Source organism: Molothrus ater, chromosome 9, assembly GCF_012460135.2.
Source record: "Molothrus ater isolate BHLD 08-10-18 breed brown headed cowbird chromosome 9, BPBGC_Mater_1.1, whole genome shotgun sequence".
In the NCBI taxonomy this organism is placed as follows: Eukaryota; Metazoa; Chordata; class Aves; order Passeriformes; family Icteridae; genus Molothrus; species Molothrus ater.
The window spans coordinates 13,153,053-13,172,947 of record NC_050486.2 but is presented as its reverse complement, the minus strand read 5'-3'; the positions used below and the strand labels follow the sequence as shown (position 1 = coordinate 13,172,947).

Sequence of the window (19,895 nt, the reverse complement as noted above, 5' to 3'; positions counted from 1 at the left end):
TAGTAGAAAAACTAGGCAGCACTTGGGTGGGACACAGTTCTACTAGACACAACACGATTCAATATCAGAATATTAGAAGGAAGCTTAAGCAGAAATAACAATCACTGAACTAGAATTCACTAGATAACACTTTTCTGAACTTACTAACTTAAATAATACTTGCAATATCTTATTGCAACAAATACTTAAAAAAAAACCCTCGAGAGATCTTCATCTGAGTCACACCTGCAGAGCATGGCATCCAGTGGAACACTTCGCAGGCGCCATTTCAGAAATGACTCAGAGTCTGCTGCTTAGTATAGCACCAACATCACTTCCTACAACATGCATGTCTTTCCTCCTGAACTCCCACCCAAGCTGGAACTCAGCCTGTGTCTGTTTAACTCTCGAGATGCACAGTAATCAACGTGCAGTCTGGCAGGACTGCCAGCATACCAGCAATAAAACTGATTAAAAAATAAGTCTCAGTACTTGCTATGGGTTGGCTGTAGTCTAGGCACAGAATAATTACAGCTGATGGTATGTTATACATGTAAGTCAGTTGTAAACATACTTGAATGACATTTATGTCCTAAAAAGTCTTTTAATAAGAAGCCCTGAGAAGTAGATTGGAATCTCCACTGCAATCCAGATGAACACTTACTTCCCCAGGACTACCTCAGGTGTAAGAGACAGCAGAATCCAGCCTGACTTATTTTACAGCATTCTGCAGCAGCACAGCATTTTGTTCTTGACCTTCCCCCTACTAGAGAGGCACCCACTATAGTTAATTCACCTATAGTACTTACCCATGGAAAGGTGGAAGAGGAACAAATCCACCTTCTCTGTTCTGCTCCATCCATCAGTACCTTTGTATATCCCCCCTCTGAACCAAGAATAAAAGGCCCTTGTATCCAAATTAAATTCAAAAGCTTTCTTCAGCCCACACTACTCTATGCTACTGGTTAACAATACATGGCTATTACTCACACTGTTACTGAGGCCTATGTTCAAGGATTCACCTTTTCTTCCTCTCTCCACAAGTAAAACCGTATCTACATCTCAGCTCAAAACCTGTTTCTTTTCTCTATGATCTGTTGATCAAAGTTGTTGTTTTCTTTCACTCTAAACTTCTTGCTCAGTCTCACTTCACCATTTTGAATGTAGTAAGAAGAAGTTGGAATTCTCCTGAATTCAAACAAGCAATTACACACTTAAAACTACAGAAAATGCTTTTTATAAGGTGCCACACTGAGCCATAGGCTTAAAGACTTAATTCCAACTCCTTCCTCCTCCACTACATGTTACTGAAGGTTGATGATGTCACTGTGTTTTTTCTCTTCATAGGCTTGGTTTTCTGCTGCCTCCATCCTTCTCTTTCACTTCCCACCCAGCCTCCCCCTTGCAGCCACATGATAACATTGCAGCTGCACCTCCAGTTCAATGGCTTATCTTGGCAGCCTCTGGCTCAGAATCCACCTTTCATGGGTTATGTGACAAAGCTGTTACTCATTCCCTTTGCATTCTGATCCTTCACACAAAACATTTTCACTGCAGCATTAAAAAAAAAAATCACTTAATTGTTGATTAATATTAGAAGTCGGAGCAATATAACGGAAGAATGTAACAACAAACAGAACCAGAAATTGTCAATGCACTGTGGAAAGCTCACAGGCTAGTTGGACTACACAATGCATCATAACCATTCCCTGCTATTTCATGCTAGTTGGATATAACAGATAATTCCCCAAAGATTCAGATTTTTCAAATATACAAAGATATGGTTACATGCAAAATACACATAAAATATTAAAAATATTAAAATATTTCCTCACCTTATCCAGGGAGAATGTTTTAGTGACAGCAAAGCCCCATCCAGCTTCAAATGCTCTTCGAATCATTGAAGAACTAGTAGCAGGGGTTGCACTGGCAATGCCAAAAGGATTTGGAAACTTCAGTCCGGCCATTTCTACACTGATATCCACTAAATCTATAGGAGTGTAGAAGAGAGGTAGTTCTGGAACTGTAGAAACTGCAACACCATATAAGGACTGTAAAAAAAAAAACAACCAAACAACACTAAACCACTGATTTTTTTTTTCTGGTATGTATTTTTATACAATTTATTATTAATCCTGTTAAAGGGGATAATTAATACATAATAACCCAAAGTTCAAATACTCTATTTTGTGTTCAGACTTGCAAATCAGCAAAACATGCAAACACTCACCTATGTAACATCTTCAGCCCAAACAGTCATCATGCTGAAATATTGAAATACTATGCTATGCTGGAAATAACACTGACAGTAACAAAACTAATGAAGAAGAAGTTACTTTACATCCTGTACTGATAAGCCTGGTTAAGTCCAAACATTTGTTCAGCCTTTCTGAAGAGCCATCTCTATTCCCTACATCAGCCAGTAACAGTGAGATTGAAAAAAAAACGGGTATGCAGACAGACCCTCTCTATTTCTCTCCTCAGGTTCCAATCTAAAAAAAGTATAAGAAATTGTGAAAAATGAGGGGAAAGCATGTGGAGGATCACTCAGCCCTAACTCTATGTATTCTGAACCTCTGAACATTCTTCCCCCACTTTGAAAGATTTTTATACAGCCTATACAATGGCATATCTATGCAAAACTAATTTTGGGTTTATATTTAATTGTAGTAGTATGAATATACTTCAAGACTGAAAAAAGTTAGTGTCTGATTGCCATCAAAAACATCATACACATTATGGCTGTGCCACCACAGTCACTATTGTTTTCATTTGAAAGTCTTTTCTCTGAAGAGTCAGTGAAAAGCATTCAGTGTATATGTTGAATCTAATAATATAAAAATTGCAGAGAGAAAAGCTTTTTCCATGTATGGATACTGAACAGCATCCTGATTAGCTGTGGTAGATAGAATTTAAATCTTTGTTCACTCAAATGGTTGACTCAATAAAATCACAAAGAAACAAAGCAGGAACTTCTAACACAGAGAAGCCCTACACTGTCTGTGTTCCTAGTAAGTCACAGCTAAGAACACAGCAGTTTCTTCCATCTTTTAAAAAGAAAACTTTTTTTCAGCAGGACAAAAAGAACCAGTACTTGAATTTTGGAGAAGACTTTCTGTAGCAGACTAAAAACCTCAGCCACTCAGAAATTGCTGCCTTTTGGGCTTTTTGATTTATTTTTTTCTTTAGGGAACTTATTTAATCAATTTTTACCTGTGAAAACTAAAAAAGCACAGATGGGATGAGGAGTTTTTTGTCCTTTTTTTGGTGCCTTTTGTTTCCTAGGCTGGTTTAAAACCTGAGAGTTCATGCCTGTTTTGTTTTGGGATTGTGTAGATTCCCCTCACACTATTCTGACCCCAGATCTTTGAATCTTCAGACAAAGAGGATACATTTTGGGGTCAAATTTTCTGATGGCTTAAAAGCACTGAAAGTAGTGGAATTGTCCTAGCCTGAATGATAAGAACCTGAATGGGTCCCTAATGGCAGACATTTTGAGAAAAGCTAATTTCTAAAGATCCCTACACTTGGGACCATACTCGCTTCAGTATCACGGCCTCTCTCAGCTGGAGACCAGTGCAGTTACACTTGATAAAAAGCCAAACATGCCCCATTTCTTCCTTCCTGAGTGCTCACTCCTTCTTCCATGTCACACCCCATAGGGCTATTTTTCTACACCAGGAGCATCTGAGTTCTTCCAAAACCAAACAGCCTGGCATTCTACATCTCAAAAGCTTTTGTTAACTGGCAAAAAAAAAAAAAAAAAAAAAAGGAGAAAAATGAATTTTGTCATTTTATTACTTTGAGTTTGATTTCATCCTTTTAATTTTTTTTTGTTTTACTTTTTCTTACCTAATATTTCAACTGCAAAATGTTGTTTGCAATGACAAACCAGAAAATCCTGGATCACACAATTCAACTTAAAGTGTTTTGTAAATGCCAGCACTTTTGTCTCCTACATATCTGAAAGTAGGGAAATCCATTGAAATCAAAACTGATATACTGAATTCTTACAAAAAAATCTTTGATTTTCATTCTTACAGAATGACATCAAAGAAAGACTTAAGGAAAATTGTCCAGTCAACTCCACTTTTGCGCACGTGTGAGCAATAAATGCAATTTTCTACTTTGAATTAATTTGCTATTCAGAATCGTTCAAATGTTCCCTGTGAATACATTTCAGTCTGAGGATTGATCACAAACAATTCACAGTTTGTACAACTGTAAATACAATTTGCTATAGACAAATAGAGGGTGCTGAATATGAAGCTGAAGTTCCATTGTACTGTTTCTTTGCCCAATCAGGACAATTAAATCTCTGAAAATTGTTCTCACCTAAAATGAACACTGAAAGTGATTCTTAGCAACCTTTCTGTGGTAAAACAGAAAATATATCCTATACAAGAAAAAACAAAAAATAGCACCAAAGCAGTGAAAGCACATGGTTGAAAATAACTCATGTATGAAATGCAGGAATAGGCCTTGCCTCCTGCATGCCATCATTCAGACCAGTCTAAAGCCACTTCCCAAACTGCATATAGGGGTCCATTTCTCCTGCCTTACTTCCCTTCCAAAGAGCAGAACCACAAAGAACTCCACCCACATGCACTCAGGCCCCACAGTATTTCCCCAATGATTTGCTAATGATGAAGTGACCCAAGCAGAGGTGGCATGGGGAGAAATACAACAGGTTTCAATGGAATAAACCAAGTATCTAAAACCACACAGGGGCAGGATGCAGCTGAAGGTTCAGTAGTCAGAGGCAATACATCTTTGGAGATTTATCTCCCTCCTCCTATCACTTCCTTTTTGCTGTTTCTTTCCTTTCAGCACAATGCTTATAAAATAAATATGTTTTATAAGCCTTGATGCATTGTTTTCTACAAAGCGAAATTTTTGGCAAACAGAAATAGTATATAGTTTCCTGAAAGTGAAATCATCTTTATAATGAAGGATTTCCTTGACGTTGCACAAACAAATAGGAAAAGAAAGCCTGCAGGCAAGAGTTTATTTATAATAACTCTTCTCTTGATTTTCAGAAGTAGAGGACAAAAAGTGTGGTCTATTCTTCCTCTCAATTTGATGCCAACCAGCTGAGCTACCAATATTGCAGGTACTTGCAATCATGACAATTTTTTGGAGACTGGAACATGGTGGTGAAAAATCCCCAGCACATTGCAAGCAGTGGGTCTAGTTCATCCTAAACAGGGTAAAGGACTGGCCTGAAGGCAAAAGCACAGGAGCTGCAGAGCAGGGCTGAGAGACAGGAACTCAGCTTTAGACCTGATGCAATTTTTGACATCACTTTTCTTTAGATGGAGAAAATTCCTAACCAGAGTGATATGGTCTAACTACATTTTCTGGCCTTTAACAAAGATAGACTGTGAAAGCAAGTAGTTGTATTACTGTTATTTTTCACAGAGAGCCTTCTCTACAAGTCCTAGTGCCTGGAAGAGTTTTCCTGAATACTTCCATCTTACTCTGGCTTTCTCCATTTTGGAGTCTGATCTTAAAACTTGTCTTTTCTCCCTTGCTTCTGCTATCCTCTCTCCATTAATTAACTTGGTGGTAAATATGTTTATATTATTTCATACAATCTCTGAATGGTTGTGGTTTGAAGGACACATGGGGACTATCTTGTCCAGCATCCTTGCTACTGCAGGTTTGCTCAGGGCTCGGTGCACTTTGAGAGAGATTTTCTCAGTTCCTTTCTGGCTTTCTTTCTGTAACAGACATATTGCTTCTTCAGGAGCAAGCAACTAAATTACCAGGCTTCCTGAATCTGCCTTTAATTCACCTTTTTTTGCAAATGGTGCTTTATTGCTGCCTGCTAGTGTTTCATACGTTGTTCTAGCTACACAAAGGAACATTAATTTTTTCCTGCAGTTATCCTGAAAAGAAACAGACAACCTAACTAATGGCTTCAAATTCAAGCTTCCTGGGAACCTCTCAATTCGGGTATTGATTATGAAATAATGTATATTCATGCTCAATAATGTATAAAGCATGCTCAAGGAATAGATGAGAATGGCCAATCTTGATAAAAAATCAACACTATACTCTTCAGAGACAAAGCCCATATATTTTCTGACAGCCTAGGTAAAGAAAAAAATAGAAAATATACAATAGTGGTTCAAAATAACATTGTGATGTGCCCAAAATTCATCTTGAATGATGTCTTACTGAAGTGCAATTTATATCAGTGGGGATCTAGGCCTCTATTCTCTAAATGTATCATGTACATTTCAGTCTAGGAAAAATATAAAAGAAACTTCCACAGTGGAAGGTTACAGTAAAGAAGAAAATAGATTTAAATAAATGAAAACTTACTGTGATTTAGAAAAAAAAGTCACTTTTAAAGAGGGATTTTAGCGAGAAGAAGATGGCAGCTTGACTGCCATATATGGGAAAATAGGCTACAGGTAAGTGCATGAATAGAGCAGGAGTGAAGCATTAGTGCTGGCACAGTCATCCGAGATGAAAATACTGGAACTGTCTTTGCTCTCAAGATAAGGCATAGAAAATTAAAAGTTAGTCCTTTTAATTTTTCTGAGTTACCCTCAATATAACTATTATGCTATTAAATCCATTCACACATCAGAAAGAAGTGAATGGTAACTGAGGCCTAGAAGAGAACAGCAGCCTATATTGCTTCTGCACAGGATCATAAAGTCACTGTTGGACAAAAGCAAAGGCTTACAATCCCCAAACTAAATAAATCACTAAGATTACTTAATTGAAATTTTTATGTCATTCATGGAATAACAAAAGAAGGTTGAATTGAGAGAAAACGTGAGTAGTAGAAAGTTGCATGAATTGGGCTGATTCTGTTTGGATCAATAAAAATTTGCAAGGAATGGTTCTAGAAGACTGACTGTATTTCCTAACAGGTTCTACTACAGCTATCCTTAGTTAGGCTTTGACCGGTCATGTTTATAGAAACTAACCTGACACAGCTGCAGGCAACAATTTTTGAGATGAACCTATGCCTCATATAGTGGGAGGAATATGTTAAGAGGCAGGAGATATTTAGGCAACTAATGATGGAAAGTTTCCAGCATAAGAGCAGCCAAGAAGCTTCTGTAAATAACTCTCAGTATTGAACATAAGGCATTTCTGTTGAAGAGTCCTGGAGTCTGGATCTCACGCCTGACTTGACCACGTGCCAGAGCTTGCAGTGACTGGAGTTTCAGGGCACATATCAGCCCCATCTGTTCGCTTAGCCTTTTGCCTGGAGTAGGTTGGGATACAAGCAGCGTGCTGTTCAAACACTGCATTCTGCAAGTAGTCAGGATGGTAGGTTTGAGTTATACTCTTTGACATTGGCTTGGACTAGTTGAGAAATCCTATGGAATAGTTTCATTTTGATGAAGACTGACTGCATCATTTATAGATCCTGGTGCTGAGATAGTTGGTGATTTCGGAAATGGCTACCTACTCCTTAACTGAAACAGACAGTATCAATGCATTTATTTAAAATTTAATGTGCACTTGATTCAGACGCTCAGTTCACAGGATGGTTGCCTGCTTTAGAATCTCACAGCAGAGAGAAAGTAAGGTGGTGTGCAAGGGTATTTTTTCATTTGCTTTTGGAAGTTTCCAGAATACAGCTCAGCTGTGAACTGAGTGCATGGGCATGCACATGAGCACAAAGGCAGGCACATGTGCACACACCTGTCCCTATAAACAGTAGGATAATACAATCCTTCTCTTATCCTTCCCTAAACAACTTCTTTAAAAACAAACTCCTCCAGTCACTAAAATTTCTACCAGCTCCAAACACTGGTGAAGTAAATTGCCAAATTACAGCATTTTGTACCACAGCAACCAGATTTTACAAGGGCTGCACATCCAAATAAATGCCCTTGGGCAACCCATTCATCTAACAGCTGGAAAGGTGACACTTGACATTTGGAAACTTTCCTGTGAAGATTGCTGTAAGGCTTTCCCATTAGCTTCCTGGTGAGATTGTAAGGTTGAATAAGCTGCCTTGAAACCTGCAAAGGGTAACAGAAATGCTCTAATATCACAAGTCTGCTTGATTTAAAATTCTAATTCTCAAGCCATGACTATTCAGATTTTTTTCCAAAGTATTAAATACATTGCAGAGGGGAAAAATAAAAAAAAAAGCTTTGTGGAGAAAGCAACATGATAAATGAGGGTTGCCTGTATTTCTAAGAGGTTGAATAAGGAGACAAAAAGAAGGAGATACCTTCTCTCCCCTGCCACAGTTACCCAAAATCACTGTGCATTGAGAAATTAAGCAAGCAGGTCAGGGATTAAAGATGTTTCACACTCAGCATTTTCATCGGGTCTAAGAAGGCAGGACACAAACAGTGCTTTACAACAAGTGCGAAAAAATATGCACAGATACTAACAACAAGCTTTCAGCTGAAGTATTTTTAGGAAGTGAAATCAGACCCCAACAGCATGAAATTGCACAAACATGCAATCAGAGAGGCTTTGAGCAGATGGATGGGGGAGAAAGACATTGAGCTGTTACAGTCCCAACTTCAGTTGTTCAAATCTCTTTATGTGGGAGAATGAATCATGTATCATGTTTCTCAAAAGTTCCCTGCACTATGAACACACTTTTTGTCAGTTGGTTCTCCAGGCTGTGTCTCTGTCTCGGGAGGTTTCTATTCAGCTCCTCTAGACTTTGTGCTCATCTACTAGAAAAATTAGGGCAGAGTCAGCAACATGCAAGGAGAACCAAAGGGAGACATGAGGTTTTTCAGGTTTGTATGTATTACATTTCTCACATAAATTCTCCTTTGCATTACTTGCCTCTGTGCATTTAATGTTTAGTTTTTGTCAAGCTCTTGTATCCAGTTCATCAGTCTCATCAGAGCAAACTTGGGTTCCAGTGTAGATAACCTGAGCACTCTGTAAACTGTTAGTAAACTAAAAATGTCTTCCTCGGGTAACAACATTGGCAGTAGTTAATTTTTACTTTATGCACTACTGGAAGATTTTACTTTTTAATACTTATGGAGCTCACTCCTTTTCCCCAATTACCCAATTAGGGCTTCTGCTTGCAGTGTCTGTTGTGCAGGGAGACTTACTACCATTGAGCAGAATTCAGAGCTGGGGCCAAGAACACGTTGCTTGAATTTTAGTGTTAAGATAATATAAGAAAGCTGAGTTCACCTACCCAAACTCTAATATGTGATCCAAGATGAATGAATATGTAATGTTCTAATCACCAGATAATCTAGGTATTATTTCTCAAAATTTGTATAATGAATCAAAACCACAATGAAAATATTTTTCAAAGTATCTAAAAGGAGATCAAACTGGGAAAGACAAAAGTACTTTTGAAGAAGTCACCTGTATGTATCTGTGCATGTACCAGGAAGCTTGTTTGCCATCGTTCACGGATTCCACTGTAGTGTTGGCAAGACCACCAACGTCACCCCCTGCAAACACCCAGGGCTCACTTGTTTGCATTGTTTCTGGGTCTACTTCAGGGAGACCCCATCTGTTAAACTTGATAGGTGCCATGGCCTCTCTGACTATAATTAAATAAATGAAAAATATGTTAATAAAAGAAAGAAAAAACTGTTGCTAAAATCTGTCAAATATTTGATGATAACAATAGGAAAATCGAATGCTGAGAAAGATATCTCTCATTAAAGTCAAAGCCATCCTGACTTAATATTCAAACTCAGAACATCCTGGAAGAAAGGCTCACTTCAAAACATGTTACACATATTACAAATGAAACCATAAAACCACAATCAAAATCAAATGGTTAGAAGAAGACAGTATCTTTTGTATCTTTTCACTACAACTTCTGAATTTTTTTAATGCATGTATTAAGAGACCCTAATCTTTTTCATGCTGTTAGGAAACAGCACATAGAGGCATTTTGCACAAGAAATATTATTTTCCTCCAAATAATGTGGATTTGAAAAAAAAAAAAAAATTTTAAGCTGCTTGGCATTATATAAATGTCATTAAATACACATAAATGCTCAAAAGAATATTCTGTTAATATTTTTTAAATTACTACATTCACAAGGCACTTCAAAGTATCTTCATTAAGAGAATAATCTTTTCAATAAATAGTTTTAGCAAATTTTGATGGCATCTATCAAAATAGGGGGGGGCTATATAACTTTGTCTGCAGTAACAGAACGTGCTACAATAAAATGCAGTTTAAAATTGCAATGTCCCTCAGGGACGTACCACTGGCAGATGCAGATTGCCAAGGTCAATTAAACTAATGTAGTTGCACTGTCATAAACGTAAAAGAGAAACCTGCCAGTTTAAGATGAAGACTTCTCCAACACAAAGGGCAAAGTCATGGTATTGTCCCAGCACACGCCTCAGTACAGAGCAAGCTTCAAATACAGCATTCCCACACATCACAGTGATGGGATTTTCATCCAAGGCTCTGTGTCTCCTTTCACTTCCATATTAGAAATGTATTTCAAAGTGGAGGCTGTGTATAATCAGGGGCAAAATAATGAAACAAGAAGCAAGACACAAACACTGTCACCTATTTGTCCCACCTACACTCTCCTCCTCAACCTTGGCTTTTACAAACATATCCAGAGGACTCAAAGGATTTTTTGCAACTTGTTCAGAAGCTTGAGTCAGAAAAGACAGTTCTAACTGAAAGCCTGTACCAGATTTTCTACCAGAAGTATTTAATCTATCTGCAAGACCTATTGCCTTCACAGTCTCTCCCACGTGGCATATACATGAGGCTTAAGTTGACAAAAATAATATTTGGGTAGCAACAAACTCAAAAACTTAAGAAATTGTGTCCTGTAAAAATATCTAAATTACTGAAAGATCACATGGAACACAACCTTCAGACTGAGACATTTTTCATCTGGAAAATGAGGGGTTTGGTTTGTTTGGGTTTGGGCTTTTTCTGTTTGTGTGGGTTTTTTTAAAGGAAAGAGTTGGCTGATAGCAGTTTTATCAAAAATCCTTCAGAAATCAATACATTAACTTTCTCTTTGTGCCTCAGACTGTGTGTACTTCAAGAAAGCTTTTGATCATCTTATATTTGTCATATATAGGATAACTTATTGCATCCAGTGGTACCATCTCAGCATGTGGTCTAGACGGCTCTCACAAGTTAAATATGTACAGGCTTGTAAAGACATGTTTGGAAAAAAACAGAGGAAAACTTGGTACGGGGGATTTAATAGATGACTTCTGTCTGAGACAGGACTGAACCACAGTAAAGGTTTCTGAGGACAATGTGCTGTCGAAAATGTAGTTTTTCAAAAGAAATTATGTAAAACTGGGAGTTATGACTACTTATTTCATTTTGTGGAAAAACAGGGTATTACTTCTGTTATCCTGTATCTATTACATTTCTCAAATCTCTTTGAATTGCTTTGTTCTAAAATAGCTGTCTGGACATAATTATACAAAACGCTTTTTGAGTATGAAGAATGCCCAACTTATCTTCACCTGAAACATCTCTCCAGGCCTGGGGATTTGTCTGCGTGATCAGTATTTTTAAAATCAAGAAAGAACATTTCCCTGGTGGCAAGGTTGACATGGTATCCAACTGCTATGTATTTCTTTCTTAAAATCTCCAAGATTTAGGTTATATAAAAAAAGGGCATGGTTCAAAAGCATTTTATATAAGAGTTCCTAACATCCTCACAATTTGGATCTGATACGTGGTGCAACTGAGAGTCTGAAGGAAGCACCTCCCAGACCACATGCACAAAGCAGGGGAGAACTTTTGCCTTCAGAAAGGAAAGTCCTTTCTCTGCCCCTGCAAGGGTGAAAGAGAGCCCAAGGGCCAAATGTGAGCTTGAACTATTGGTTCTCTGAACTGGTGTTTGACACTGAACAACAAGCAAATCAGATATTTAATGCTCGATGCATCATTTGGGACAGAGGCAAAAAGTATCTTTAAAAACCTTCACCCTCTCAGTTTCAGTCTTCAAAGTTAAAACTAACACATCTTTTCTCTTGAAAATTCAAACTGCAAACACAAACCTGTGTTTGTGCTGCCATCTCCCCCCCAGCCTAGTGAGATATTATATATCATTTGAGAAGATCCTTCTGGATGAAAGACAACATACAATTTAATTATTCTACCGCTATCAAGTGATGCTAACAAAACAAAAGAACAGTGCTGAATATATTTTCCAAATTCACTATATTCACAGAGCAAACAAACACAAATGGAAACACAGCAGCAAATTATAGCATTTGCAAAAACAATATTAAAATATAAGTGAATACAGAAAAAATATTTTAATTAACGAAACAAATCAAATGGAAAAGATTCCTCAAATAAAGCTTTAAAAGTGAGTCTCTGTGTGACTGCCATGACTAATTATGCATCTATGTAATGTGTGTTCAATTTGGGCTTATTTAAATAGCAGAAATGCTCATTAGCTGCAGTATATCTGTGAAGCTTCAATAAACAGTTTAATGGTTTTTATGTTTAACCAATTTGGTAAGTTCCTATAATTTTAGCTTTAGTAGCTCATTAATGCTATTTTTGATATCCATCTTACAGAATTCCTTTAAAGTGAATAGTAGAATTACTTCTGAAAAATACAAATATACAGTAACTTTCTTAATCTGAAATGTATAACTACAGCTGTTGCACGCACTAACGATTAACTGCTGACACTGCCCAGTCTAAATGCCCAGCAAATAAAGAAAGGCAGAATCATGCTTCCAACATCCTCTACCCCACTAGTGTCCTGAACAGGGTTAAAAAGTGGTTTGACTGGATAAAGCTAGGTCCAGCTATGGTGGGAGAGGGTCCTGCTGCAGGCTGCTACTGCCTTTGTTTTCTGTCACTAGCAAGCAGAAGTGTCTGATGTGTATCAACTCAAAGAGTAGAATTTCTGCCCTAAGTAAACAGGGCTTTAGAAATCATCTTGAAGCCACTTTTTGATATTGGGAATGGGTAATGATTTCAGAGCATGGCATTGCTGCACCCAAACTCATTCTGTAAACCTATTTGTAGAGAAAAATCCTATTCCAAATGACTCAGCAGGAAAATTCCTATCTATTTGAATAGGAATCTTTTGAACATATATAATTTTCAGTTTTAAATAACAATTTTTTTACAACTCTAGTGCCTCCTCAAAGCCTGTTGGTGGAAGGCAGATGCTGTGCTAGCAGGCAGATGCCAGGGCATTCCCAGCTGGGGTATCACAGCCTCCCCTGCCCCCTTTACTCTTCCATTAGATAGCCAAGGCTTCAGTGCTCTGAGGGCAAAGTTACCCAGCTGTCTGAGCAGGCTCTATGAAGAAACTCAACAGTCCCCCCAAGTTCCAGGACTCCTGGTTTCTGTGCCATTTGGAGTTCTATATTTGATCAAAGGAAAACGAAAATCTTTTTCACTTATGAGATCAGAGCTCTGAAAACTTCTTTTCCTTTGTTTCCCTAGCAAATGCTTCTCAAACTGTAGACATAAAAATTAACTATGAGTAGGTTAAATTATAAAATTATAAACGACTTGGGAAAAGTTATCTTTACTTTATGTTGAACTATTCTAGGGAAGCAGTAAGGATGGTGTTTGCTGCTGCAGTTTCCAAGAAAGATGACAGTTGTATTAAAAGTAAAATCAAAATATCTGAAAGTTGTGACTGATTCCTGGAATTATGAAATAAAGTTTTGCTCTTCAGTCAACGATGCAATAGCTAGCTACTACCAAAATTTTCATAAAACATATTTTGGTTCACAAATAACTTACTACTTCTGGGATTTTTTTACAAAGGTCGTACTTGGATTTTGCTTGGATATTTTTTCATTTCTCTTTTTTGCTGTTCCAAGAAAATAAAACAGACATTATCATGCTAAGATTCAGTGTTCTGGTTACATGTGAATTCTTCCTCTTTAATGCCACCCACTAAACAGAGTGTCAAACTAAAGTTAGGTTGCCAGTCCCCTATCCTGGCTTAGCCCTTTGCTCTGCACTGAATTTTGTAGCACATTTTCAGCACTATTTTCCATGCTTTCTCCATTGTTCTCACTGGACATTCAAGAAAATAAATCTGAACAAAGGCATTTGTTACAAAATCTTGCAGTCCTAAAGTATTGTTCCCTTTGCTTATCGGAAGGATTAGGAAAGGGTTATTCAAAGTTCAGACTTTAAAACCAATGGGACTGATGTTAACTAGGATGTAGAGGCTGGACACAGTATGAGGGAGCACACAGAATTGCAAGTGTACGTGTTGAGTAGCTGCAATTAGGAATGGTGACAGAAGATACTTCAGCAATTCACTAGCACATTGTAAGCCTCAAAAATAACAAAATAAGCAAAAAGGCAATAACCAAAGAAAAAGTACAAAATTTCTCTCACAGCTCTTTCTTTTGTGGGTCAGTTACGATGGCTTGAAGGCTCTGGTAAGCTGTGCAGTTAAAATAAAGCAGCCTGTACTTGCAAAAAATTTTTTCTTCAAGAAGAAGCAAAACATTTTTCTTACTCCATCTGCAGTAGTTGGATTTGAACAATGGCTTTTTACTGGTTTTAGTAAAATGGTAACCTTCTTAAAACAGTCTAGAAGGCAACTCCCTTGTTTCATCTATGAGCAACTCCAGGAGTATAAAATCAAACTAGGAGTCAATTTTTTTAAAGTAAGTGATGCATTTATATGATTCTCAATGGAAGGATGAATACCCACTAGAAATGCTGCTTAAAAACACCATCAACCATTTTATTTTAACAAAAAAAAAAGACTAAATACCTATTGTGAACACATGGAATCTCAGTTGCAAATTTAATAGTTACCAGGCAAGAATAGGAAACATCTTGTGGAGGATAATAGACCAGAAAAAACTTTCTAACCTATGAGCTATTTCTGCTCAGTCACCCACACACTTATGGCTTCTTACAAATCTTTCCAACATGAGCATCAAGGCTGCCCTGAACACTTTGTTGAACTGGGGCTAAGTCTAATTTTAATCTCTGGTTTTGACAGTATTTTCTTTATTCTTTTATCAGTAGAACCAGTTTTTATAGGATACAACCTGCTATCTTAGCCCATACCAATACTGCATTTGCAGTTCCCTGAGGTGCCATACGAATTAGGTCAATTGATAGAGCTCTTTGTATGAGCAGCAATTAACATGTTTATTCAACCTGCACCTGAGTCACCCAGTCACAGGATAATTGAGACCAGAAGGGCCCTCTGGAGGTTACCTATTCCATTCCCTTCAAAGTTAGATCAAGTTCCAAGTCAAATCAGTTTGCTCATGGCATTGTCCAGTTTTGAGTACCTCAAGTATTTTCATCTCTCTCTATTGATGGGGAATACCTGAATATTTTCATCTCTTGAATACAGAAGTGTTACTAAATGAATTGTACTTCATTTAGAAAAACCAATCAACCACAAAAACAAAAAACCACAACAAGACACTAAGATGATGTTTTGGTGGGGTTTTTTTTAATTTTTCATTTATTTTTGTTATGTACACTGAAGTAGTCTGGAGTTTTGGTTGTAATCGAGCTCAATAGTGAAAAGCAAATTTGACTTTCATTAAGCCTAAAAAAAAAAGACTTAAAAGCAACTGAAATGGTATGCTCAAAATAAGCACTTTGTGCACTCAAGTCTTAGTTTCTTTTCACTTTCATAACATCCAACACAAATGACTTGCATTTTTCCTTTTTATTGATTGCTTTTCTAACAGCAGTTTCACCCAAAATACAGCATGAAACTGAGGTGTTTTGCTCACCCCCAAAGTAAATTACTCTATTCTCTCATGATCAGCTAACTGCATGACTGTTCCCCTCCCATTTTATGTTCCTATTTAAAAACCTCTCAACAATTAATTTAGACTGTGAATGTGCCCTAGGAAATACAAGACTGGCACAGTACTATAGCACAGTACTTACTGGCTGCTTAGCACAGTAAATTCAATCTTTTAATTGAGATAATTTTTAACGTGGGAGAAAACAGAATCACTCCTGTATCGTGGGGTCTATGAATCACAACAAAATATATTGACTGAATAGGTTAATATTGATTTACCACATGAGATTCTAGAAACCCTTCCAAAAAATCTAAACACAGAGTTTTAAAAGCAAAATTACCACCAGAACCAACAAAATTTGCCAAAATTCTCAGTTAATCAACACCATCATCAGAGTATTTAATGAATCTCTTTAAAAAAGCCCTTAAAACCTCTTCTTCCTGCACCCTGGAGGTTAGACTGAGCTTTGAAATATGACCCACACAAATGACAATCTTTCCACAGCAATACATCTCCAAGAGGAATGGGAGTCTGTTCTCTCCTGTGCCCTGTAGAGCGGGAGGCAGCAGCAGGCCAGCAGGCAGCCCTGAGGAGTGAGCTGGGAGCAGTCACTGTCTAGAAACAGCCTAGGATGCAAAAAACTGCTCCAAAGCATTAGCAGCACACACAAGATAGGACTGCTCCTGGTGCTCACTTCACATGTTCCTCAAAATACCAGGCTGATCCTTTTTACTGTAGGAGAAGGTTTAGACTCTTCTCATGGTTGCAGGATGGTTTACCATTCTATACAACTGGATATGGAGCAGGGAGTACACCATTCAGGTTTAGAGCCTGCTTACATCACTTAGGATTTACCATTTTACTTGATTTCAAAGATTCACAAAAGTACATCATGCTAAAAATTCTGAATATCAAATTTTCTGGTCTTGTGCAATCTGAGGCACTTGCCAAGTCCTCTGTCAGAGCATTTATACCCAAAGGACCATGAAAACATGCCATGGGTTAATTCGCTGGCATGACCATGTCCTGGAGAGGCAGGCACATTGTTCACCAAGGCTTTCAGAATTTGCTAGCCTAGATGACCATCTCCAAGCCAAAGACCTTCTCATTCTACCAGTGTGTCTTCTGCTGAGTCAGTGTTTTTATTCTGAGGCACATTCAATGTATGTGCCTGAACTTCTAAAATCTAACCTAGTGTCAGAAGAGAACAATCTAAACACTGCTCAGTTCCCATGTTGTTGACTATATTCATGTTCATCTCTCTGCTAAATGGAGACAATTCTTCCAATCTCTGAAATGTCATCAATGTTCCAATTTCTGCATCTTTAATACAGAATGAAGTAATTGCTAATTTTTAAGACTAAACCTTGTAAAGTGCAACTAAGAAATATTGTGTAAGAGAGAAGTCTCAGTTCTCTTGTATATGCACAAGAAATAACTAATACCCAGACCAGCTGAACCAGAATAATGAATGTTTCAATGCCTGTTTAATTTGCAAAGTTAAAAAAAAGATATTTCAGAGATCAGATCAGTTCGGCTTAAAGATGTAACATAATGAGTTTCTCTAGAGTTAATTAATGAGACCAGAAGAAATTCCCAATAGTTTCTTTGAGATCCCACTTGTACTGAGAAGAAAAATATATGCTGAGGAACTGTACTTCAATGCTGAGTTCCAGCTCTATACAGCAATTTGCAGAGAACTGCTTAGTTACCAGACCTCCGAGTCTTTTTCTAAAAGGTCTTCCTAGGACAAACAGTTTGAAGGACAAACTCCTGTAAGAGGACCAGCAGTCACAAGCTAAGTAATCTCCAAAAGACGCATCTGACAAAACTGTTAAGGGACAGGACATGCAGCTAAAAGAGCAATCTGTATTTGCATTGGTCAGGGTTACCTTTATCATCGCTCAGAACGGAGCCAAAGGCACTGATCACCACGTTGGCTTTCAGACGAACAACCTGATCCTCATCCTCTCTCCAGCTTCCATCGCTGTCCTGCTCCGTTCGAACAAATTCCATAGCAACAATTTGTCCACCTTTAAGAACAACTTTCCGAGGAGAGAGGAAAGGCAGAAATTCACACTTCTCCTCTTTTGCAAGTTCCATCTGTAGAGTAGAAGCAATAAAATATATAACTTTAACATGCTGCATTTTCAGGGAAAAAAGCCCCAAACAAACCAACCAGGAAATATTTTTTGACTCAAGATGTTACCATGGATTCTACTACAGCAGAAATCAGCCTTGTCCAGTATGCAGAGAGTCATCTTACAGTCAGCTTCAGAGCCTCTCATGCTATCACATCAAGCAGTGGCAGTAAGTAAACTTTCAAGGCAAATATTTCTCAAATATTTTCTTATTTCTCCAATATATTTTTTTTTATTTTTCTGTTACTTTGAATATGTTTAACTTTTTTTAGGGCAAAAGATTTCTCTTACGTTAGTATCTGTGTCTTTTAAGAAGTGGCCTAGTATTAACTTAGTCCATGCCCTGATTTATGTTTACTATGATTTTAAGACTTTATTAAATGCTGACTAACGTGTACAAGCAACAGTTTTCTGAGTGACAATCCAGACTTAAGGATCTTCTGAATCTCTGCTGTGGTAAAACTGTTAAAGTCAATAATCTTCAGAATTTGACTGTCGCTATCTACACAACTTTTTTGAACATGTAATATCCCACCTGACATGATTTTATCATGGCCATTACTAAATGAAGCTACTTTTATTTTACTGTTTTCAAGACCCACTGCACGATTGGATGAGTAAAAATATTGACAACTTTTAGAAATTTACACAGGCTTCTATGAAAGATTTTGGTTCAGATTATGGTAAGAATCTGAATAGCACATGAGTCTGTGCAATGGCTTGGTAATCCTGTTGTGTCTAGAACTCTTGACTCAAGTGCAACAGAAGTAAATCATGCACCAAGAAACCCTCTATTACTTCCTTTGCAGCTCCATTTCCCTTCTGGAAGATCTAAGATGCCCATATTCTTGAACCAGAAGACCAAACTACCATAAATCTCATTATAAAGATGCATTAGATGGTGTGCTATTCTCAAGTATATAAAAGTGTAATGTACCAAATAAATAAAAACAGAAAAAGACCACCAAAATAAGAAAAAAAATCTGAAAAAACTCCTATTGTACATATAAATTGAGGAAGCAGAATAATTTCAAAATGTGCAGATGATCTAATAAATGCCAAACTACAAAGCCAAACTAAAACCAAATGGATTGCAATGCTGAAATATGTGATGAATAACATTGCTTCACTGTCATTGGCAGTGATTCAAAGCCAAAATCACTGCAAGTAATTTTCTCACCAGAATGAAGGAAAGGTAAGAAAGAAAGAAAGCCTTCTATAGGCTCATAAAGCAATGTCAGAATCACTGAGATTCCTTAAACAACAGCTAGAAGGTATCATTATAGGATATAACCATGATCTGAAGAGCTACCTACAATACTCTAATGGCTGTTTGATTCCAACATTGAAAATTTTAGTTCATTTCCTAACTTACAAGAAATTCTAACCCCGTTTGCAAATACATCTCTCTGCCTTGTCAGGAAACAAATACAACAGTGGAAAATTATTTAAACACAGAGTATACAAAGTGAGCCTCAGATCTTTAATAGACATTAACGCATTTTTATAACCAAAACCTTTAGCAGATGTCTGCTAAGTACCTATAGCATGCTTTCAGGCCACATAGAAGTACCTAATATGCCTTCTCAGAAATGCTGCTATTCAGTTTTACCTCTTCTGGGACAGCCCTGATATGAGTGAATCCCTTCCTGAAGACCACGAAGACGCGACGAGCTCCGCAGCGCAGAGCAGATGTTGCACAGTCAAAAGCAGTGTCTCCTGCCCCGAGTACAATCACAGTTCCATGGATTGGTGGCAATGGAGAGTGACAGGCACACATCCCTGAAAGATAAAAGGAAAACCCCATTTTCAAGTAGAGAAGCCATTTCTGCATGACAGCTCAAAAGGTACTTGTACTCAAAGCAGTGTAAAATTGCATCTTACAGTTTCCAAGCATGGAGTGTCACTATCAAATAATTCTGCGCTACTGAAAGACAGTTTCATTCCCCCTTTTAAGATATGCTCATATACATAATTTCATAGTCAGTACTCTAAACAGCTGCATCTTCCTATTGAGAAGAATTCAAATGACAACATGTTTGTAGGATTGTGGGTCGTGTCAGATTGAAACTAGAATTG

General features: G+C 37.5%; 1 protein-coding gene across 3 annotated transcripts in view; it reads right to left on the bottom strand.

Moving 5' to 3' along the window:
* Positions 1 to 19,895, bottom strand: part of DPYD (dihydropyrimidine dehydrogenase) — a 332,287-nt gene that overhangs the window by 156,948 nt on the left and 155,444 nt on the right. For all 3 annotated transcript variants that reach the window (XR_004980615.2, XM_036387649.2, XM_036387650.1), the window contains exons 10-13: positions 19,429 to 19,598; positions 17,568 to 17,778; positions 9,310 to 9,494; positions 1,815 to 2,030 (exon numbers count right to left, since the gene is read on the bottom strand). Coding sequence is in view for 2 of the 3 variants with exons in the window: in XM_036387649.2 (XP_036243542.1) it covers positions 1,815 to 2,030; positions 9,310 to 9,494; positions 17,568 to 17,778; positions 19,429 to 19,598 (782 nt within the window). In the remaining variant the exon portion in view is untranslated. The remainder of the gene's footprint in view (positions 1 to 1,814; positions 2,031 to 9,309; positions 9,495 to 17,567; positions 17,779 to 19,428; positions 19,599 to 19,895) is intronic.